The 22,633-nt window shown below is 40.6% G+C and overlaps 1 protein-coding gene across 1 annotated transcript in view; it reads left to right on the top strand.

Annotated features, from left to right (window-relative positions):
• LOC110437270 overlaps positions 1-22,633 on the top strand; it is a 48,991-nt gene extending 26,358 nt beyond the window's left edge. Inside the window, exons 2-3 of the mRNA XM_021465655.1 lie at positions 21,699-22,509; positions 22,620-22,633. Of these exons, the coding sequence (XP_021321330.1) occupies positions 21,699-22,509; positions 22,620-22,633 (825 nt within the window). The remainder of the gene's footprint in view (positions 1-21,698; positions 22,510-22,619) is intronic.

Here is a 22,633-nt window from a genome sequence, read left to right as displayed (position 1 = left end):
TCTATAATTAGACATTAATTGCTATAGTTACAAATATGCTACAATACCTATTGAACTTTAGTCCCTTCAATCAAACACTCCTTTACTTGGATCAAATATACATAATTTGGTCTACTTATATGTACAATACATACAAATGTATAGTGCCTGTAATTTTTTTCTCAAAATTATTGGGTGTACATCTGTACACCCATGTCCATATACTGTGTCCGCCAGTGTATACGAGTCCCTCTTCAGCACCATTCCGCCTTGCCTTGACCTGAACGTCCTGCCACCACCGTTTTCATTGTTTAGTTCCAATAAAATTTTGCAAAATCTTTTAATTCTCCGTCACATTGAATCTTGCGGCACATGCATAAAGCATTAAATATATATAAAAGAAATAACTAATTGCATAGTTTGCTTGTAATTTGAGAGACGAATTTTTTAAGCCTAGCTAGTCCATGATTAGATAATATGTATCAAATACAAACGAAAGTATTACAATGTCCAATTTGCCAAAAATTTTGGAAGTAAACAAGGCGACTCACCCTTAGAATCGACATTTGGAAAACAAAATATTAAATTAATGTAATAAAACACGGGACACTACCTTAGTTAAGGATTTAAAACCTTTTTGTAGACAATATTTTTCGTGTATGTACCATTTGCCATTGTGATATTTTTCTTTCCAATCTTCACCTCCTTGTCAACTGCTGGAATAGCCAAGATCCTAATATTCAATCTAGCTGTGGCTCTAGATAGCGCTACATACAACTGACCATGTGAGAACACTGGTTTGGGCAAGTACAGTCCGACATTCGGGATAGTTTGCCCCTACGCTTTGTTGACAGTCATGGCGAAACTAAGCCGAATCGGAAACTGCTTTCTCTTAAAATGAAATGGGAACATCTCGTCATCAGACAGGCATAAAGGTATGGCAAGAAAACACGATTTCCAGCATGTTGCTCCAAAACAATTTCCGCGTCGATTGTGTTCTTTTGGAACCCACGTACGATCAACCTCGTACCATTGCAAAGTCCGTTTGCAGTGTAACACCCTAAAAATTGTTTTCTGGAAAATAGAGCTAAAATGATTTAATTATGAATTTTTGTGCTCATGAGAATATAGGAAGAATAATATTTTTCATTAAAATAAAATTTATCATAGGATTAGTAATCTGGCTGTGCATTCATGCTAGAGAATTTATTTTTGTGATGAGTGTATTTGAACCTAAAATTAAAAATGATTTAAAAATGATTTTGGAAAACTATTTTGGAAGAAAAAAAAATAAAAAAAGGAAAGGCCGACCACCCCCGCTCGGCCTTGCTGTCCGCCCCGGCCCAGCTCGCGTCGGCCCAGGGCGCAGCCCACGCACGCGTGTGACCCCCTCCTCCTTCTCTCGCTGACGAGCCGGTCCCACATCGCGGCGTCACCCTCTTCTTCTTCGTTCGTAACCGAGGCGGACATCTCAGCTCAGGCCGATTTGATTCCCGAGAAACCGTGATTTCGTTTCCTTTTTCAACAACCGAGACCCTATAAGATGCCTAGCAGTGCCCCGCGTGATGATTTTCCTCTCTACGCCGCCAGACCAAGCCCTAAATGCCCGGCGCATCGCGAACTGGATCTCGCCGAGATTGAGAGCAGGCCCCGCACGCCGCGAGCCCTCTCCGTTGCCCTTCGGTCTGCGAAAGGTTGCTAGTCGAGACCGCGGTGAGCTCCTCGTTCTCCTGGCGTTTTTATTTTGTTTTTTGGTGCTCGGGAAAGAGAAGCCAGCGGTCGCCGGCGAGGAGCTCGGCCCCGTCCATGGCGTCCGCCGTGGTGCTCACGGTGCTCCCTCTGGATGGATTTGAACCGTCCGATCAACGATCAACGGCCGTAAAAAGAAGATACCCCTTCGCCGGGATTTTTGCTAAAGAGACCCCCTGCATCTGAGAAACCAACCCGAGGTCCTTGGCGTATTCCCCGTTTACGTTTTCAAATTCTAAAGACGTATTCTGGTGCGGCTTAGAAGAAAATATGTTTTCTATTATTTACAGAATTGCCATTGGGAGTATTTTGCTCATAACATACTCACTTTAACTCCGTTTTTGTCCATTCAAATTTCGTTAGATTCGTATTTACGAGCTCTACATGTTAGAAGTATTATTTTACTGTTTTGAAACTTTTTAATTTCCTGGTACTATTTAATTAATTATTTCTCTATAGGAAATCGTAGAAAACTCATAACTTCTCCGTTTTAATTCTGATTTTCGTGAACTTTACGTTTATGTGATCGTAGCGCTGCGTAGAATATTTTGATAAACTTTTATATTTGTTTTACTACTGTTTGGTGTATTGTTCTAATTATAGCTTGTTTGCTTCGTGTATGTTTGTCTCCGATTGTTTGCGTGCTGTTGATTGATGTTTGGGAATAGACGGTGAGCCGTGCGTTGTTGATCAAGACCAAGCTTTTAAAGACCAGCAGGCTCAGGAGAGCTTTGATCAAGGCAAGTATAACTTGGGATCATCCTTGTTACCTATACACAATTAATACGTTATATATCATATGCATGCTTTCACCTTGATAACCTTAGCAAAATCATAGATGATTGTTATCCTGAATTCCTTGTTACCTATTTGGATATGCATTCGGGTAGTTCTTGCTAGTGCTTGATTATTAATCCATGATCTTGTAACAGGAATATTTGAATATACAATAAACAATAAAATAAGCTTTCTAGCAACTTGAATATAAAGGGTGGAAAGAACTCTAGCTTTTGCTAGATTGATCTTGACCCTCCATAAGGACTTATCCCTTGGCAAAAGCCGGGACAACTCGTACAACCATGAGGGCTACATGGCTCTGGTTTTAGCTCAGTATGAGGACCTTTTTCTAGCTTGTTAGCGGTTACCTTAAATGGCGTAAGAATGGCTAGACACGTTGGGTATAGTGTGGCCTCTGTCCATGCGTATAGGCTGCGAGTTATGTGCCATGGAAGGGGGGCTCTATATCTGCCTGCCGAGTGAATCTAATGGCCCTAACTTGTTAGACGAAACCTTTGAAAGGCTTCATAGTGATCCCTGCCGACCTCCCTAGGAAGGGGGTTAAGAGACTTGCAACCTCGGGCGAAAGGGTAAATCACGACTCATGGGTAAAGATGTACAACCTCTGTAGAGTGTTAAATCTGGTATACTAGCCGTGCCCACGGATACGGGCGGCCCGGAAAACTGACGGAATAGGCGGACTCTGATGAACATGACTAATGATGATAAATGATGGTTTATTATGTTGTTTATATGTGTTATTCTTAATTCTTGTATACATTGATCATGTGGTTATGGGATTTAGTATGCTACCTTGATATTGCTATCCAATGATTAAATATGTTATCCACTATTAAAAGCTAAATGCAGTTAAACCAGTGTCAGCCATTTGAGCCTCATGAACCCCTGGTTATACTTGTTGAGTACGATATGTGCTCACTCTTGCAATTTCCCCCACACTTCAGGAGATGTTAGGCTTGTGCTCAACCAGTCAGTTGGATCCTGTGGAGAGAAGTTAATACCCGAAGTTTGATGTTGTCTATCCGCTGTTTGCTATCAAAGGTTATATCTTTTATACTACGTTCGTTATATAATTTATGCATTGTCTTTTGATATTACCCCTTATTTTGTAGCTATATGTGAGATTTGGCTTTTAAAACTCACATATGGTGTATATCTGGTTTTGTCCTTAAAATCGGGTATTACATGCAGGATCGATATTTCTAAGCAATATAACTGGGCAACCAATCTTCAGTTTCAACACATGTGGAGGCAGACCGTTTGGGGTCAAACTGTTAAGGAACTCCGGAGGGTAGTAGTTGTTTGGATCATCTACCGCAGAGTCAAAGCTATGGTACACCATCTCGTCCCCTTGAAAATGACTTATCATCCTCATGTTAATCATATCCACACAGTCATTCCGTGTAGAAAATATTGCTCGCGAAGTGATGTATTTTCTCTTTGTCATGTTCTCATTGAGTCGTAGGAAAATGCAATCTATTAGAGTATCGAGATCACCATCCTCCCCAGTATGTGGCACACATATCTCTTCAGGAAGACGGATGTCACTGTCACCATTGGACTCCTCAGATCCATCACCGACACGCAAAAGGTATTCCGCAAACCATGGGTGGCTTTGTGCCCTCATATTGTGCACCAGTTTGAGGTGTCGCATGGATTTCCAAAGGTATGACATCCGCAACGAAGCACCGACAATCTGAGCCCTTGACCCCCTTCGAACAACAGGGAGGACTTGCATGAAATCTCCACCAAACACCACTGTCTTCCCCCCGAACGGTAGGTCAGGATGGTCCATTACATCATGAAGGCTATTGTCTAGCGCCTCGATAGCCTGCCACTTTGTCATGGAAGCCTCATCCCAAATAATAAGAGATGCAGTCCGTAGAAGCTTAGCAGTGCCACTTTGTTTAGTGAAACTACAATAAGCTCCATCATCAATGGTAAGAGGAATCTTGAAGCGCAAGTGTGCGGTTCTGCCACAAGGCATTATGGATGCTGCAACACCAGATGTAGCTGTTGCCACAAAAATCTTGTTCTGACTGCGTATAGTAGCAAGAAGAGCCCTGTACAAATATGTTTTACTCATGCCACTAGGTCCATCAACGAAGAACAACCCCCATGTTTGGTATTAATAGCAGACATAATCTCATTAAAGGCAGCCCTCTGCTCCTTATTAAGGGTGTCCGAAAGAGCGACGTCACCATCACTGGCCTCAATGCTTGCCTCCTCATAAATCTCCCTAGGAATATCATTGTAGGTGTCATATGTGTCATCAATATTAGGAAGTGAGAATTCATTTATGTCCTTCTGCGTTGATTATAATATTTTTCTAATATCTATAAGGACCATTTGTTCCACTGAAATGTTGGATTGATTATTGTGATGATAGTCCTCTGACATTGCTTCCTTGTATTTTTCCCAAAGTCCAAACACATTGCTCGGCTCACAGAATACCAACATTGTTGCAAACAATCATCGCAGTGCATATGGCATCATCCACTGAGTAGCTTCAGCAAGGCTCTCATCCAATGTGTTGTCTGATCCGATTAGGACCCTTCTTTCTGCTGCTTCACGGAATGTTGGAAGAGTCACTCCATCAACGGTCCTTAGATCCTCAAAGGATGTAGCTCCAGCCACATGGTTTAGAAGAACCCTAAGATAATAGCACTCTCCCTCGGCTGGATTGGCAGAGATAATTCTTCCAACCTGTCCTTCCCTATTTGTTCTCCTCTCATCCCATTCTTTTCCCATTGCAACCCATTTATAGAACTCGAGAAAGTCCCGGTACAAGATACCATGAGCTTTCTCATCCGTCATGTTCTTTTCAAAATATGCTGTAAGCATTGACCTTTCAACACCTGGACGGTTGAGCACTCCTCGGACACCTTCGCGCTGGTGAAATGATATAACCTTTGATAGCAAACAGCGGATAGACAGAAGGGACCTTTCGCTCAGAAGGGAGTTGTAAGGATAGCACTCCTTGCATGTCCAGAAGATGGAGTTGTAAGGATAGCACAGAAGGGGACCTTTCGCTCAAATCAAACCCATATATCCTCCACAAGGCTTCTGGAGGGGTCACCCATCTAGCATCTCTTTATTGTTTGATATCATCAATGTTTCCTTCATTTTCACCCTTGTCTGCCTCTCTCAAAGCCACATACGCTCGATCATGTCCCTTGTAAATGTACTTAAACAAATACTTCACAGCCTTGATGCTCCCACATGCTTCAACATTGATGTGGCAGTTGAACAACCGCAAGAGGTAAGGGTTGTAAGGCACAACCCATCTATTGTCGAGCTCATGATTGTGAACTTTTTCTTTCTTGCCATCTTCACGTCTCCTATAAACCGCGTAGGAATCCTTACCCTCTACTGTGACCTCACTGAAAGGTCACGGGTATCGATTCTTACTTGAATCACGACCCTTTGTGCATGGGCAATTGTGATTAAGCATTCCGCATGGCCCGTGCATCATATGCTTGGTGACCATCTTGTATAATTCTGGGTACTTCTTCTTGTTTGGAAGCTCAGCGAAGATAAGGAGGTCATACTGCTCCGGACATGTGATCTTGTACTTCCCTTACATGATCAGCAAAAAATGTGCATGCGGTAGACCCCTCTTCTGGAACTCCACAACATACACATGGGCCCGAACCTTTCCAAGAATATCCTTTTTCAACAACCTCCTCTTCAACTCTTCGAGCTTCGCCTTAAAGACCCACACAACAAGATCTGGCCGATCCTGTGCTGTTTGGCGAGGGTAGAGTTCATTCTTGATCTCATCCCAATTTGGATTGCAGGTCATAGTTAGGAAGATGTCTGGTTACCCAAACTTGCGCACCAGAGCCATGGCATCCATATACCAACGTCTCATGTCTCGTGAGCCTCCAATAAAGGATGAAGGCATCACAGTCCTCTTTCCAATAGCTTTAGCTCTGCCCTCACCAGCATGCAGGCTATCCACCAATCCTTGGTACAAGTCAGCCCTAATATCCTTCTGATGGTTGCGTATATAATCCAGTTGAGAGCTCTCAATCTTGATGTATGTGTCAACTGCAAACTATTGGAAAAGGCACCCTCCAAAATATATTGGATTGAATGTTCTTGACCGCGTCTGGAACTTATAACAATAGTAGTCACGGACAGACACACATAGGTTACCAGGAGATACTGCACATATAAGTACCATGGATTAGAGTTGTTTCTAACATAAATGTAGCAGCCTACATGAAAAGTAGAAAACAAAAAATGAACCTGAATCATCTTCTATACCATCAGTACGAGCTTTACGAAGGGCACGTGTCGTATTGACTTCCTCCATACTAACATCTGTTTTTGGAATATCCATATGCCATCCAAGCTCACCCTTAGGAAAGAATAAAGGGTATGAAAGGGCATCATAACATCGATGATACGATCGTATGCCATGTATGCCTCTATCCTTCGAAGTATTACACTTTTTGAACTGACCCAAGCGTTCGCTCCCCTCGATCCAAACAGCAACCACCTCTGAAGTCAATGGTACGTTGTACGTTCTTTGGTCAAGCTGTTGGCCAAGGTTTAGTGTGATGCAGTAGTCCTCAAGGTGTTCAGCCTACCCCCATACTCCTGAGATGTTGTGAGTACGGGTTGTCACGAAGGATAGCCACCAACCTTTGAATCACTTCTTTATCTTTTTGGCACTCCTCTTCGCGGCACTTTCGGTACCAGTGATCAAGGCTTGGATCATCATCATAGAAGTAAAGCTCTAGATGCCTAGGCTCCTTACCATCCTCAGTACCAAATGACCTTATGTTGTGATAGATTTGACCGCGTCTGGTAGCACTATCAAGATGATAGTATAGAGAAGTGAATGAGAAATGCCCATTAAAGAACCTAATGTTGTCACAGAAGTGCCTAGCGTTAGCATCTGTACTTGACCAAAGCCTCATAAGTTCATCAGGAGTGTCCGATGCATTTAGCTTTACCTTTCCGCCACGACAACAGAACCCAGGTGGCTCGGACTCAAACTTTTTTGCACCACAATGCTTACAATCTTTGGCGGGTTTGAGAATATGTGTATGTGTAGGGATGTTACTATACACCTTTTCATATGGATCAGGTATATCAGGGATAGAAGATTTATCTTCATCTGACTCATCGATTTGGACATCCTCTTCAACTTCCTCATCTATAAGGGTATTTATACCACAACAATTTATACTACGAATGATGAAAATGAGAATGATTCAAAAGTTGTGGCAAGTACCTTGCCCAGTGAATAGGTATCCCTCATCCTCTTCCTCAACATCCTCAAATATTTCGCCATCATGATCATCTATTTTCATCATAGGGAATTGATTTATTTGAACTATGGGTTAGAGAACATATACGAATTGTTAACAGTATTGTAAATTACCACTATCCTTAACGAATTGTTTTGTGTGTATAAGTGATGAGGTAGGATGGATGCTTGGTCCAACGCCTTCTGTCAATTGAGTTCCGAGCTGCATCTCATTCTCGCTATCTCGTTGACTTTGTTTAGTAGTTTGTTTTTGTTTCCCACCAATGCATTCTTCAAACAACATGTTTTGGTGGGCCAACAATATTTGTTTTCCCCCAGATAGCACACGTCGCCTTTGCTTCACTTCACAAGGTAGTACATCACTACATGCATCTTTATCCATCTCCATAAAGGGGTGTTGTATTGACCTCAGAGATTAACCATTTATCGGTGGTTGTTGTGGTTCTATGAGGCTCGAAGACTTCTATATATAGTGGACCACACAGGCTCTGGAATATAGATTGGGTTCTCCATTGCAATGGATTCCTAGTGAAGAGTGTTTTTTGACCTCTTTTAACCTTTCTTTAGAGATTTTCTTTGCCTGCTTGCGACGGGGAAGAGTATTGTGCAGCCTTTGGCGTTGAAGCCTTGCTTCCCTCCTGAGGTGTCATATTTTTATACCACTGTTGACGGTTCTTAAGTATCAATTTTAATTATCAAATAAACAAGAGAAAGGACCAATATGCAAACAACACCTAGAATTAGGGTTTGATCTGACAGAATTCCACGAGTTTTGTTGTTTATCTATTTCTATAGGGGGTTATCAGGAAATAAGGAACAAAGGCCCACATGTCTGGATTACATAGAGATATTAACACACCGCACAATTTTCTACCATCTAGAAGACTCCAGAAGCCACGAGAACGAATGGGAAGGCGATCGGGCCCGGGGGCAGCGCGCCCGCCCACCCCCCTAGGGCGGCCGCCCAAGAGTTCTGCCCAAACACGTCCAACTTCGCGGATCACGCTCCACCGACCTAAAGGATCTAGGATAACCGTTCAATCAATGTCGGTTTGATCCAACGGCCCACGTTCACCTGAGGGGACTATATAAGCAGACCCCTTGGCCCCTGGAGGAGACACAAGTTCATCATAGAGTTGAGAGGAGCCCTCGAAGGAATACCTCTCCTCTAAATAGACTTAGGGATTAGCATCCAATGTGAGTAGAATTAGATCTTCTAGTTTCTACTAGATTGAGAGAGATAGAGTGGAGGTGTAGATAGGAGGAAGCCCGGCTTGTCGGTGTCTACTCCGAGGTTGTACCTGCGAGATCAAGTCTTCTAACCCAAGGCTTGCTCCTAGGATTCTTTAGTATTTTGACTTCTAAATTCTAGTAAGTTTTTGTTTTATTGTTCTTTGGTTTATGAGTTTATTTTAATCTCTTCGCGTAGAGTTTAGAGTAATCATCTCTAGCGTAGACGTGGTGTTTGGGCTAGAATACTCATAGATATCCCCTGACTAGCTGGACCGTGGTAGTAGCGAGGAACGTGATATTTCCGAGTTACCTTTGCAGCTCATATCTTGTTAGCAGGAAGGATAGGGTTTATAGGTGCGGGTTGAACATCCTCTGTGGTGTCTAGATTTCGTAAGCTTCCCCAATAGAACAGTAGATCATCCTTACCAAGGTTAGAAAGAGATTACGGTTGTAGTCTTCTCTATATATCACTCACATCGAGAAACATTCTTTGTAGCCTAAAGTTTAGTAGTAATAGACTGGGTTAGTCATATGCACTCTTTCTCCTAGTGGTAAAAATATAAATACGATATTCTGGATAACCTCCCGGGTGAAGTGCTCACCGATATCCGTGCGCTTGCGGATCAATTCCTTATTGCGTTCCCAAATATCAACAACCACTCGTTGAGGTACTGACTTCTTGATGTAATTTGCGTACATGGTTTGACAGCTGAGGGTGTAGGGGTAACACAATCAACTTTATTCTCGTCATTCGATGAAAATGATGTTCCTAATATTTCCACTGGTCTTGTAACACCTGGACTGGGTTGAGGTGTTTTATTAGTTAAGTCAACACTCCCGTCATCTACAATATTGTTTATGGGTTGACCTACACAATAAAACATTGACATTCATTATTATGGCATGATATTGTCTTTGCAAACTATCAATAAGACCACATGTCTGAACTCAAAAAGGAACCATACATGTTGTCAGTGTATCATCTTTGGATTCTCTTAGCAGCATAGCTTGCGCTTTTCTTTTGTGATAGTTTTCACGTTGCTTTCTATTTATTTCAACCTTTTGTTCCTTAGTCAGTCCTGCCCGTCGGTCTCTTTCTCTCTGCCTTTTACGTTCTTTAGGGTCATTGACTTGTATCCTTGAATTGCATGCACTTTGACTTCCTGGTTTATAATAATAAGTAGATGTACTTATCGTGACAGCCAAATGCATGAATCTGTCATATGTGTCTCTCTACTTACTGTTGACGGTCCTTAAGTATCAAATTTAATTATCAAATAAATAAAGAAAAGGATCCAAATAAAATCAACATCTAGACTTAGGGTTTTATCTGACAGAATTCCACGAGTTTTGGTGTTTGTCTATTTCTGCAGGGGGTTATCAGGAAATATGGAAGAAAGGTCCACATGTCGGGATTACGTAAAGATATTAACGTGCTGCGCAATTATCTTACATTTAGAAGACTCCAGAAGCCACGAGACCGAAGCAGAGGCAAAACGGGGCCAGAGACAGGGCGCCCGCCCTGTCCTACTGGGCGCCCGCCCTGTCCTACTGGGCGCCCGCCCTGCCTCTGAGTCCAATCAGGACTCTGCTTTGCGGGAGATCTCCACCGACCTAAAGGATGAATCTAAACCATACAATCTATGTCGGTTTGATCCAAGGGTCCATATTCACTTGAAGGGACTATAAAACTAGACCCCCTGGCCCCTGGAGGAGAGAGCCTCTCAACCCTAATTCATTGTTCCATCAAGGGAGAAGAAGCCTCTGATCAAGATTAGAGCCACCACATCAATTAGACATCTAGATTAGCATAGCTACATAGGATTAGAACTAGGAGGAGTCAATCTTCGATTGGTTTCCGGATCTGTCAAGAGGATTCTTGGTAATTCTCTAATTGTGCTTCTAATTGCTTTCTAATTATCTTTGTTCTTCAATATTATGAATATGACTTTGTTCTACTTCAATATATTGCTTATGACTTTGCTCTACTTGCTTATATTCAAGATTATATTGTTCTTAGTTTATCATAGTTATGTACTTGACTTAGTTAGATTGGATCTATATACATGCTTAGGATCGTATAGCGTTTATCCATCGGATCCATGGGTAAATGATAGATATTGTGTAGGCGTGGTGCTTATACCGTATTTATCTGCGATTGTACCCAATATGCCAGATCGTGGGGTGGTTTGTGATAGTGACAGCTTCATTGATTCTTATATAGTCCCCCTCTCGTGTATTGGGCTGGCAGAGCAACATTATTACAGGGGAGTGATTGCTATGTTTCTCATATTCCTTGCTAATATCACTATGCATGGGCGTAGTCTTGTCTCGCAATGATTGCTAAGTATGCTTGCACTAATTATGATAATGCTAGACTATATAGTTGAGAATAACTTAGGAAATATTCTTGTAGTTCGTTCTAATACCATGCTAATGACTTTCTAGAGTATCTAATTGAGGTGCTTATCATATTTATTATGTGGCTAGATCAGATTAGTTATCCTTGTCACTATTATTATTTTATATATCTTTTATGTGACACTTATCCCTGTATGAAGAGTTAGATATAATGTTCTCAATTATACATGCAATGATAGATGCTCAATCTCATATTCTATTCTGTAATCAATAGTGATGATCGTTAATCCCTTCCCAGTGGTAAAAATATAAATAACGATACCTGGAATACTTCCCGGTTAAAATGCTACATCGGTATTAATCTGTGCGCTTGCAGATCTCATTTATTATTTATTTAGAAGAGCAATTGCATATTTCAATACCGCGTCTCTTATATCATGCTGGGGATGACAACTTGGCTTAAGTGGTGTGAGAGATAGGTTTGGCATTTTTGGCACCGTTACTAGATTTAGAGAACTTAGTCTACTTTTGGTAATGATGTTAAGAATACCCAACAAGCATTTTTGGCGCCGTTGCCGGGGAAGGTTGATTACCAATCAGGAATAGAATAAAAGATTTTGAGTTATCATTCGCATCACTAATATGATTGAGCTTATCTATTCTCTCATACAGTTTTACCCCGATATTTTTCTATTTTATCTTATGCAGGGGAATGTATGAATAGAAGACATCTTCCAGGAAATTTTGTTGACAATCCCGAAGCATTATTCAAGAAGACGAGGGCCAAGCTCAAGAAGAGATCATCAACACTTCACGAAGAAGCTTCATCCAATCAAGAAGATCACCGGAACTTGTCTTCAGAGTTCGAAGCCATGGCGAACAAATCGATCCGCGAGTTCTCAGCTCCCACTACGGACAACATCCGCACTGGACCTGCTGCAGAGATCGATGGCAACTTTGAGCTCAAGCCTGGACTTATCAACATGGTGCAATCCAACCAGTTCTGTGGGAAGGCACATGAAGATGCTAGTGCTCATTTACAACACTTCCTAGAGATTTGCAACACATTCACCATAGCAGGAGTTTCCAAAGATGCTATACTACTTCGCCTCTTCCCATTCTCACTGTTAGGGAGAGCAAAGCAGTGGTTCTACGCTACAAAGGAGAAGAATACTACGTGGGCACTCTGCTCAACAAACTTCCTGGCTAAGTTCTTTCCCATGGACAAGACCAATGCTCTCCGTGGGAAGATTACAAGTTTTCAGCAACAAAATGATGAATCTGTTCCAGAAGCATGGGAGCGCTTTCAAGACTACATCCTAGAATGTCCCCATCATGGAATGGAGAATTGGCTATTGATGCAGACATTTTATCATGGGCTCAGCAATAGTGCCCGAGAGACCATGGATGCTGCAGCTGGAGGAGCATTCTTATCACTTACTATACCACAAGCCACAGATCTTGTGGAGAAGATGGCGTCCAACCAAAGCTGGAATGAAGAGAGGACCCAGACACGCAAGAGAGGTGGAGGTATGCATCAGCTCAAGGAGGTAGACATGCTGTCTGCAAAGCTAGACCTGCTCATGAAGAAGCTCGACGATAGAGCTGGAGACAAGAAAGAAGTTATGCACATCTACGACTCTCACATGACTTGTGAGGAGTGTGGAGACACTAGACACTCAGGCAACCACTGCCCTGAGATGCTTGAGGATGTGAACTACATCAACAACAACAACAACTACTACAACCGTCCTCAACAAAATCAAGGTTGGAATCAACAGAGGCCTAACTACTCAGGTAATTATCAAGGTAACAATTCTTATAACAATAATAATAATTTTCCACCTTTAAGAGAGTTAGTGTCTAATCAAGGAAAGCTAATGGATAATCTATCTAAGAAATTGGCATCTAATGATAAAATGCTAGAAAATATAAATAATAGAATGGATAATTTTTCTACTGCCATCAAGAATCAAATTAGCTTTAATAAAATGATTGAATCTCAGTTAAATCAAATAGCTGCTGCTGTTCCTACTACTAACCCCGGTATACCATCACAACCGGAAGGATTAGAATCTGCAAATCTCGTAGACATGTTTGATGCAGGTAATAATTGGAGTAACACCGTCAATGAATTCTCTACTGACTTTCTGCCGGTCAAGAGAGGCGATCCAGGACGCCCCGTCATCCCGATCTCCATCGGCAGGGTGGACGTTCCAGAAGCACTCTGTGACTTTGGCTCCAGTGTTAACATTATACCCAGGGTACTCTATGAAAAATTCTTTACATATCCTTTATTAGAGACAACCATGTGTTTGCAGTTTGCAGATCAGACGATAACTTTTCCAAAAGGAATAGTGAAGAACCTTTGTGTCCGAGTTGGTACCTTATATGCCCCAGCAGACTTCGTAGTGGTAGAGACCGGAAATGATGAGAGAGCACCTATCATCTTAGGGAGGCCATTCTTGAACACCACGGGAGCTATCATCTACGCCAGTGCTGCTAAGATCAGTTTCTACGTCAAAGGGAAGAAGGAGACATTTTTCTTCAAGAACAAGACTACACAAATTCCAAATCAATCCAGACGTGAGTCAAGGAAGAGGACCAACAGGAGAAACAGGAACAAGCAAGTGTGGACCGAGTCAGCTAAGATGGTCACTGTAGTTCATGGAGGCCAAGATCACCAACTTAAGTCACCGCTTTTGACCAAGAAGGATGACCTAGGAATGCCAAGCATCTACTGCTCAATAAATGGATACAACTTCTACAAGACGATTTGCGACACCGGATCGGGCGTCAACATAATGGCCGCAGTCACCTATCGGCTCTTGTTCGGAACCATGCCACTAAGACCAACATACATTCAGCTCCAGATGGCAGATCAGACATTTCGAGAAGTCAAGGGAATAGTAACTGATGTCCCTGTCAAAATAGACGATCACTTTGTCTACACAGACTTTCGAGTTATTGACATGGGAGAAGATGAGTATGATCCACCCATCATCCTTGGAAGACCGTTCCTCAGTACCGTTAAAGCAATTATCTACATTGGAACTGGAGAAGTCCATATGCACTTCCCCTCAGAGAAGGTACGCCGTTATTTTACTGACCCTAACTATATCGTTGAAGAATCTAAGCAGGTAAGGAAAAAACGTAACCGCAACCAGAGGAGGCAGATCATCAAGGACGGATGGGCAGACTATGAAGGAGAAGTTATAAGGTCAGAAGACGTAGAGTTTAAACAGAATTATCCAGAGAAGATTGAAGCACCGAGTCAGGTATGGAAAATGAAGATAACTATACATGAAGAGGAGGCGCTGCCGGAAGTACCGACTACGCCACCCAACGAACCTCAGGACGATTAAGAAAATGGAGAGTCCCGTTCGGAGGACTTAAAAACACCGAACGCCTTGCCAAGAGGTAACTTGGTAGTTATCCTTTCCCTTTCAAGTATTTCAACTAGTTTACTTAGTTAATCATATTCATACTATCTTAAAAATAAAAGAAAATAAAAATATGAAAAACAGTGAGCCCCATGTGAGTAGACGAGTGGCATAAAACCCATAAGTACATTCACTGTGGTGGCATAAAAATAAAATAAATATTTTTCTGCTTTATAAAATGAAAATATAAAAACAGGGAGTAATAATTATTAAGGAGTCTCAACATGATAAAGGCTAGATATTTATGATAACACTTAATCAAGTTCCACAAGCTTTGTTGTCTATTTGAGCTCCACAGAATTTAAGAATCAAGAAGACTGGCAGACGGAGGACATTCTACTTGCTGTCAGAATGCTGCTGACTTTCAAATACACCTCTGCCACCTGCTAGCTACATCAAGAGAAATTACGTCAAAATTCAGCTTGGGGGAGAGCACCCCCATTTATCTCCATAAGTATTTCTATCTATCTATCTTTATACTTATATTATTTTAGAATATAAATACACATAACTAAGAAAAACCAAATAAAGATTTTGTGCTTATATATATATATATTTTTTTGCTTAGTGTGTTTAATAAATAAATAAAGTGGCTATGCTAATCTGTATCTAAATAAAACTTAAGCATGGATATGATGAATAGTTGCTCTGCTTAATTTTAAGTTCTCTCTCAAGTTTAGATATAACTGTTATAATTTAAAGCTTGCTCTAGACCTAAACTTGTGGGATGAAAATTTGATCTGAAGTCTAAGTTGTTAACGGATACGATATGGGAAGGTTGAGCTGCTGTTTATCTGTTCCTAGAGATGCTAGAATTCTGGAGAATTTTATCTTTGAAAATCTTTAAAATTTTGCATGATGAGTTCCTGTATGATGAGAGTTTAAATTCCTACCACAGCCATATATACATGCTTGCTAGACTTTGAGCCACACATTTATTATTTACTGCTTATGAGCATTGAGTGTGGTCAAGCTGTGTAGACCCTTAAGAGCTTGTCATGTGGTTAAATCAAGATTTCACTTGCACGTTCACTCATATATGCTACTTCTACTCCGAAAGTACCATCCACATATATCCATTCATTTCCATCGCCAGAATTACCCAAAAATATTCTACTCCTAATCCGGGAGAGAATAGCCAAAAATATTTCTGTTTTCCCTTGTGAAATAAATGCTCAAGTTATCTTGTTACTACCACTTGCTATATTATCTCAAGATATGAATGCTCGAAAAAAAAACGAGGAAATAAAAAGGAGCAAGTGCTCGGAACCTCGAAAGAAAAGAAAAAAAGTGAGACGAGAGGTAAAAATGGACAAGTGTCCGACAGTAGAATTAGGGGTACAAAATACCCACCTGAGAGACGAGAAAAAGATAGAGCATCTCATTCTCCTCATAAAGTTTCAAAAGCAAGAAAGGTATGTATCCCCTCAAAGAGCAAAGTAGAATTAGACTTCCACCACCATTGTTATCACCATCATCACCATACATCATTCATTCGCCACACATGCACATCTTGATTAAACTCATTGGCTTGTTTCTTTGGATCCATGGTTTGACTATGCAATACATGTCTTGTAAGTATGTATACTTTATCTCCCACCTATGAGCTCCAGATATTAAAGCCTTATTAGAGTAGAGTGAGAGAGAAGGCAATGTCACTATGCTTTATGCCACAAATACTACATATCTTGAGAGAAGGCATATACCATCACTGCCTTGGTAAGGATCCAGAAATACCACAAAAGAGAGATCTGAGAGAATCATACAAGGAATCTCTGAGTTTTATTTGAAAATCTGCAAAAACCCCAGAGCTATAGCTGATCAAGAATAAGAGACATGGCACTTGACTAGACTGTTCTATCTTTTAACCACTCAAGACAGAAGTGACGGTTACAAGTCCCATGGTGAAGGTAAAGTAAGTAAGTTTTAAGTCTTGACAGTTTACTCTAACTCAGAGATGAGATCTTATTTAAAAGCATGTGTACCGTCAAATTTTTAAAGATATTGCAACAACTTATGATCCATAGCTGAGTCTATCCTTGCTCAGGGACGAGCAAGAGGTAAGCTTGGGGGAGTTTGTTGACGGTCCTTAAGTATCAAATTTAATTATCAAATAAATAAAGAAAAGGATCCAAATAAAATCAACATCTAGACTTAGGGTTTTATCTGACAGAATTTCACGAGTTTTGGTGTTTGTCTATTTCTGCAGGGGGTTATCAGGAAATATGGAAGAAAGGCCCACATGTCAGGATTACGTAAAGATATTAACGTGCTGCGCAATTATCTTACATCTAGAAGACTCCAGAAGCCACGAGACCGAAGCGGAGGCAAAACGGGGCCAGAGACAGGGCGCCCGCCCTGTCCTACTGGGCGCCCGCGCTGCCTCTGAGTCCAATCAGGACTCTGCTTTGCGGGAGATCTCCACCGACCTAAAGGATGAATCTAAACCATACAATCTATGTCGGTTTGATCCAAGGGCCCATATTCACTTGAAGGGACTATAAAACCAGACCCCCTGGCCCCTGGAGGAGAGAGCCTCTCAACCCTAATTCATTGTTCCATCAAGGGAGAAGAAGCCTCTGATCAAGATTAGAGCCACCACATCAATTAGACATCTAGATTAGCATAGCTACATAGGATTAGAACTAGAAGGAGTCAATCTTCGATTGGTTTCCGGATCTGTCAAGAGGATTCTTGGTAATTCTCTAATTGTGCTTCTAATTGCTTTCTAATTATCTTTGTTCTTCAATATTATGAATATGACTTTGTTCTACTTCAATATATTGCTTATGACTTTGCTCTACTTACTTATATTCAAGATTATATTGTTCTTAGTTTATCATAGTTATGTACTTGACTTAGTTAGATTGGATCTATATACATGCTTAGGATCGTATAGCGTTTATCCATCGGATCCATGGGTAAATGATAGATATTGTGTAGGCGTGGTGCTTATACCGTATTTATTTGCGATTGTACCCAATATGCCAGATCGTGGGGTGGTTCGTGATAGTGACAGCTTCATTGATTCTTATATAGTCCCCCTCTCGTGTATTGGGCTGGCAGAGCAACATTATTACAGGGGAGTGATTGCTATGTTTCTCATATTCCTTGCTAATATCACTATGCATGGGCGTAGTCTTGTCTCGCAATGATTGCTAAGTATGCTTGCACTAATTATGATAATGCTAGACTATATAGTTGAGAATAACTTAGGAAATATTCTTGTAGTTCGTTCTAATACCATGCTAATGACTTTCTAGAGTATCTAATTGAGGTGCTTATCATATTTATTATGTGGCTAGATCAGATTAGTTATCCTTGTCACTATTATTATTTTATATATCTTTTATGTGACACTTATCCCTGTATGAAGAGTTAGATATAATGTTCTCAATTATACATGCAATGATAGATGCTCAATCTCATATTCTATTCTGTAATCAATAGTGATGATCGTTAATCCCTTCCCAGTGGTAAAAATATAATTAACGATACTTGGAATACTTCCCGGTTAAAATGCTACATCGGTATTAATCTGTGCGCTTGCAGATCTCATTTATTATTTATTTAGAAGAGCAATTGCATATTTCAATACCGCGTCTCTTATATCATGCTGGGGATGACAACTTGGCTTAAGTGGTGTGAGAGATAGGTTTGGCATTTTTGGCACCGTTACTAGATTTAGAGAACTTAGTCTACTTTTGGTAATGATGTTAAGAATACCCAACACTTACCCGCATTGGTAGTATTAGTCAGGTCTCCAAAAGAAGTGCGTGCACTGCTATTTTTTTCTATGTCCATCAGGCAAAGATCGACTACAAAGAATCAAAGCAAAAATGACGAAGACATTGTATGTAGCCTGAGTAAAGGACACGCCAAGTTATTAGGCCAATCAAACAAATCTCAGTTGTGTGCATTTAATTAAATTTAAATATTGAGAACCATGTACGAAAAGAATAAAAAATACAAAACCATTTGTATAAAAAATCTCAACCACGTTCACATTATCAATGTACAAACTTTTGTGAACCCTAAATATAATTTAAGCTTTGAGCATTTATTTGGTCTCAAGCATTGTTCACCCATTGTGATTTCTAATAAGCCTGCCAAACCTTTTTGATCCAAGTTTGTCAATCTCGTTGGAGGATAGTGGACTGCATCCAGTGGCTCGAGCACTACACAAAGATGGCAAACTTTTGTTAGATTTAACATACAGTTATAGACAAAAAATACTCCCTCCGTCTCAAAAAAAATATGAAATCCTAGCATTTCACCAACAACTAATAAAAGAAGAGAAGTATTGTAGAAATAGGCATTGCTGAAATTGGCATCATCTAATGGTATAAAACTATTATAAAAGCTTATTTTGAGTTTTGTTATAACTCTCTAGACTCAAAAGAAACGCACGTGTAGATTGAAGTTATCACTCCATATATTAAAAACAGACAAAAGAGGAATGATATCCTTTCTGAGTTTCTAAATGATTAAGACTGAAATGCTATCTATGTAAACCTGTACCATTTGTTGACGAATTGTTTGAAGAAAAAAATTGAACTCCTTTGTCACTGACAATAGGAATTAGGAAACCTTCGTGGATACAGAATGAAAAAAAAACCTCCACTAAGTCAGATATTTGTTTAGGTGAGACATTTCATTGAATAGCATGCGAGTGCACTTCTTGCCTCCGACATTTAATCAAATAGCATGCCCAAAAATTTGTTTTCTCAGAACCGACTGGAACCCAAAGGAACCCATTCCATCTCATCCTACACCATTGAATTGCATCACAAACCAGGAGTGTGTTCTGATATTGCCCAACAATATAGCAACTGTGACGCTGAGCACTTTAGCAGTGTGTTCTGATATTGCCCAACAATATAGCAACTGCAGGAACTGAAGACTATTGATTAATTGGATTCTTACCTTGTTAAACAGGTACCATGTTCCTCGTTCATTTCTTCAACCAGGCAGCAATGGTATAGTCCTTTTTGAGAAATTTGGTGGTGACCCAAGCAAGATATCCTTTGTGATAAGGCAGACAAGAAGTGTGTACGCACAAGTATCAGAGGAACATCCAGCCCAAATTGATAGTTGGAATTCTTCTCAACAGACAATGCAAAGATATGGACCTGAACTTCACCTGGAATTCCCAAAAGATGGACAGGTCATCAGCAGCATCAAGTTTGCAAGCTTTGGGACACCGAGCGGCACGTGCGGAAGCTACAGCCACTATCTGTGTATAACCTGAAAGTTATCCATGCAGATGTGGAATAGTGATGCTTAATCGGCCAACTGTGACAAGAGTTAAGGTTCAATTCTCACAGGCGAAGCTATATATTGTGGCCAGTTCTTCCTTCTTCTTCTTCCCCTCACAAAAAATCTTTACAACTCTGTAAATAAATCGAAAGTAAACCATCAGTTACTTTGGGTGCATAAAGCTTTGTGAAACTCTTGTGAGATATATCATCACAAAATTTATTTTAGCAGTCCGTTGATATGTCATTCTAATATATGGTAATGGCAAAGTAATAATTGAGCCAAATGGAGTCTATCGTAGAGCCAATGGAAGTTATCGTAGATCACTGAAAAAATTCAATACCATGAGAAAGCATTTTTGGAGTCCATCTACTATGACAGGTAGCACTGAGAAAGGAAGACAACTCAAGAGTAAGTCATGAAGAAGCACAACTGCACAAGTAATAAAAAGGTAGGTGCTCTTATATCATCAGAAAGGGATAGCAACTTCTAGCCGGTGATACAGGGTGTATTTGTTGGATTTATTATGGGCTAGACCCATTTATATTTAATAAATCAATAAACTCTATGGTGTGTAATTATGGACAATATATATTGTACCAAATTAGAAGTCCAAGAGTTGGAGTGGCAGGCATACGGTACGGGAGTTTCAACTCAATTATGTGGGAGTTTTAACTCATTATTTGCGGGTGTTTCGATAAGTAATTGAGAGAGTTTCAACTCCGCGTGAAAACCCTTCAGATGTCCGTCTCCTCAACCGCCAACAGGGAGTCCCTTCCCCTCTTCTCCTCTCTAGCCACAAGGATAAATAGGAGACTCTCATCTCTTTGGTACAAGTAGAGAGAACACTCAGATCACACTTTCGTTGCAAAGTTAGAATTCCCATCTCATAACTCCGCGCGCATGGAGGAGCAAGAGGGTAGGTGCCTCCGAAGCCCTTGCCGTTCATCTTCTTCATGGACGTCTCTTGGTGTTGCTGGTCGCCGTCTTCTCCTCCCGGTGATTGGTTCTTCGTCTTCACCTTCATCTCTACTCCATGGCGATCAAGGAAGGACAAGGTTCTGGAAATCTGAATGCGCGAGTCTCAGGGTATGATTTGTTTGTCTTCCCTCAGTTTTACGTCACTCTGTTTCTGTTTGTTTCAGTAGCTCTATCGTGCAAGTTCAGTAGTTGTGTCATACCTGTTTCCGTAAGTCTGTTTAGTTGTTTCGGAAGATATCTATTGTCTGTTCCTATTATGTTTAAGTTCTGCGTATATGCCTCTGTTCTACAGTTCTATTGTTTCGCTAGTATCTGTTTTTCTGTTTTCAGTACATCTGTTTATCTATTTCGATAGTTATATCATGTTTGATGCTGTTACAGATAGTTATATACCATGCTATGCTTTGATGTTTGATATGCTTTGTGGATCATGTTTACATGTCGTAATTATGATTCATGCCATGTTTATATTTATCAATAATATCATATATGTCATCATCATATTGTTAATTTATGGAATTAAAATGACATAGAAATTTCCTAATATTCTAACAATCCAAAAACCTAAATATAGGCTTTTTTCTGTCAGAGGTTTTGCTATTGTGTTAAAGCCTGATTCTTTTGATGGCAAAAACTTCTTGATGTGGAAAGCTAAGATGGAATTGTGGCTAACTGCTATGTCATGTTATCATGGCGCTGAGGGCAAGCCTGCTAACTTGTCTCCTGAGGATGAGGCTAAGTTTAAGGCTAATGACAACCTCTTTCGAGGTGCAGTGATTAGCACACTTGATCCAAAGTTCCAGAAAAGCTACATAATTCTTCCAAGCGGGAAAGAATTATGGGATGCTCTTGTGGGAAAGTTTAGAGTTACTGATGCCGGTAGTGAGTTGTACCTCATGGAGCAACTGTATGACTACAAGATGGTTGAGAACGGATCTGTAGTGGAACAGGCTCATGAGATTCAGGCACTAGCTAAGGAGCTCGAACTATTTCCTTGTCCTCTTCGTGACAAGTTTGTGGCTAACGGTATAATCGCCAAGCTTCCACCTTCTTGGAAGGACTTTGGCACATCTCTAAAACATAAGAGACAAGAGTTCAATGTTGAGGAGCTCATTGGTATTCTTGATGTTGAAGAGAGTACTAGAGCTAAGGACAGTGGAAATGATGTTGAGACCTCAATTGTCAATATGGTGCAGAAGAGGAACTTCCACAAGAAGAAAAACCAGAAAAAGAAAGAGAAAGTTCCTAAGCCAATTCAGACCACACAGTTCAAGAAAAAGAACAATAACAAGAAGGGAGGCTGCTTTGTGTGTGGCAGTGAGGATCATTGGGCAAGTGAGTGCTCTGATCGTAAGTTTCAGCAAGAAAGGAAGTCAGCAAATATTGTTACTACTGATACAACTAGTGGAACATCTAGGTATGGTAATTCCTTACCATTTGTTCTTTTAGTTTGTAATTCACCTAAGTGGTGGATGGACAGTGGTGCCAATATTCATGTGTGTGCTGATGTTTCTTTGTTTTCTTCATACCAGGTCGGGAGGTCTGA

This window comes from Sorghum bicolor, chromosome 7 (assembly GCF_000003195.3).
Source record: "Sorghum bicolor cultivar BTx623 chromosome 7, Sorghum_bicolor_NCBIv3, whole genome shotgun sequence".
Taxonomy (NCBI): domain Eukaryota; kingdom Viridiplantae; phylum Streptophyta; class Magnoliopsida; order Poales; family Poaceae; genus Sorghum; species Sorghum bicolor.
Note: the sequence above shows the minus strand (reverse complement) of the source record. Positions and strands in the feature narration are given on the sequence as shown.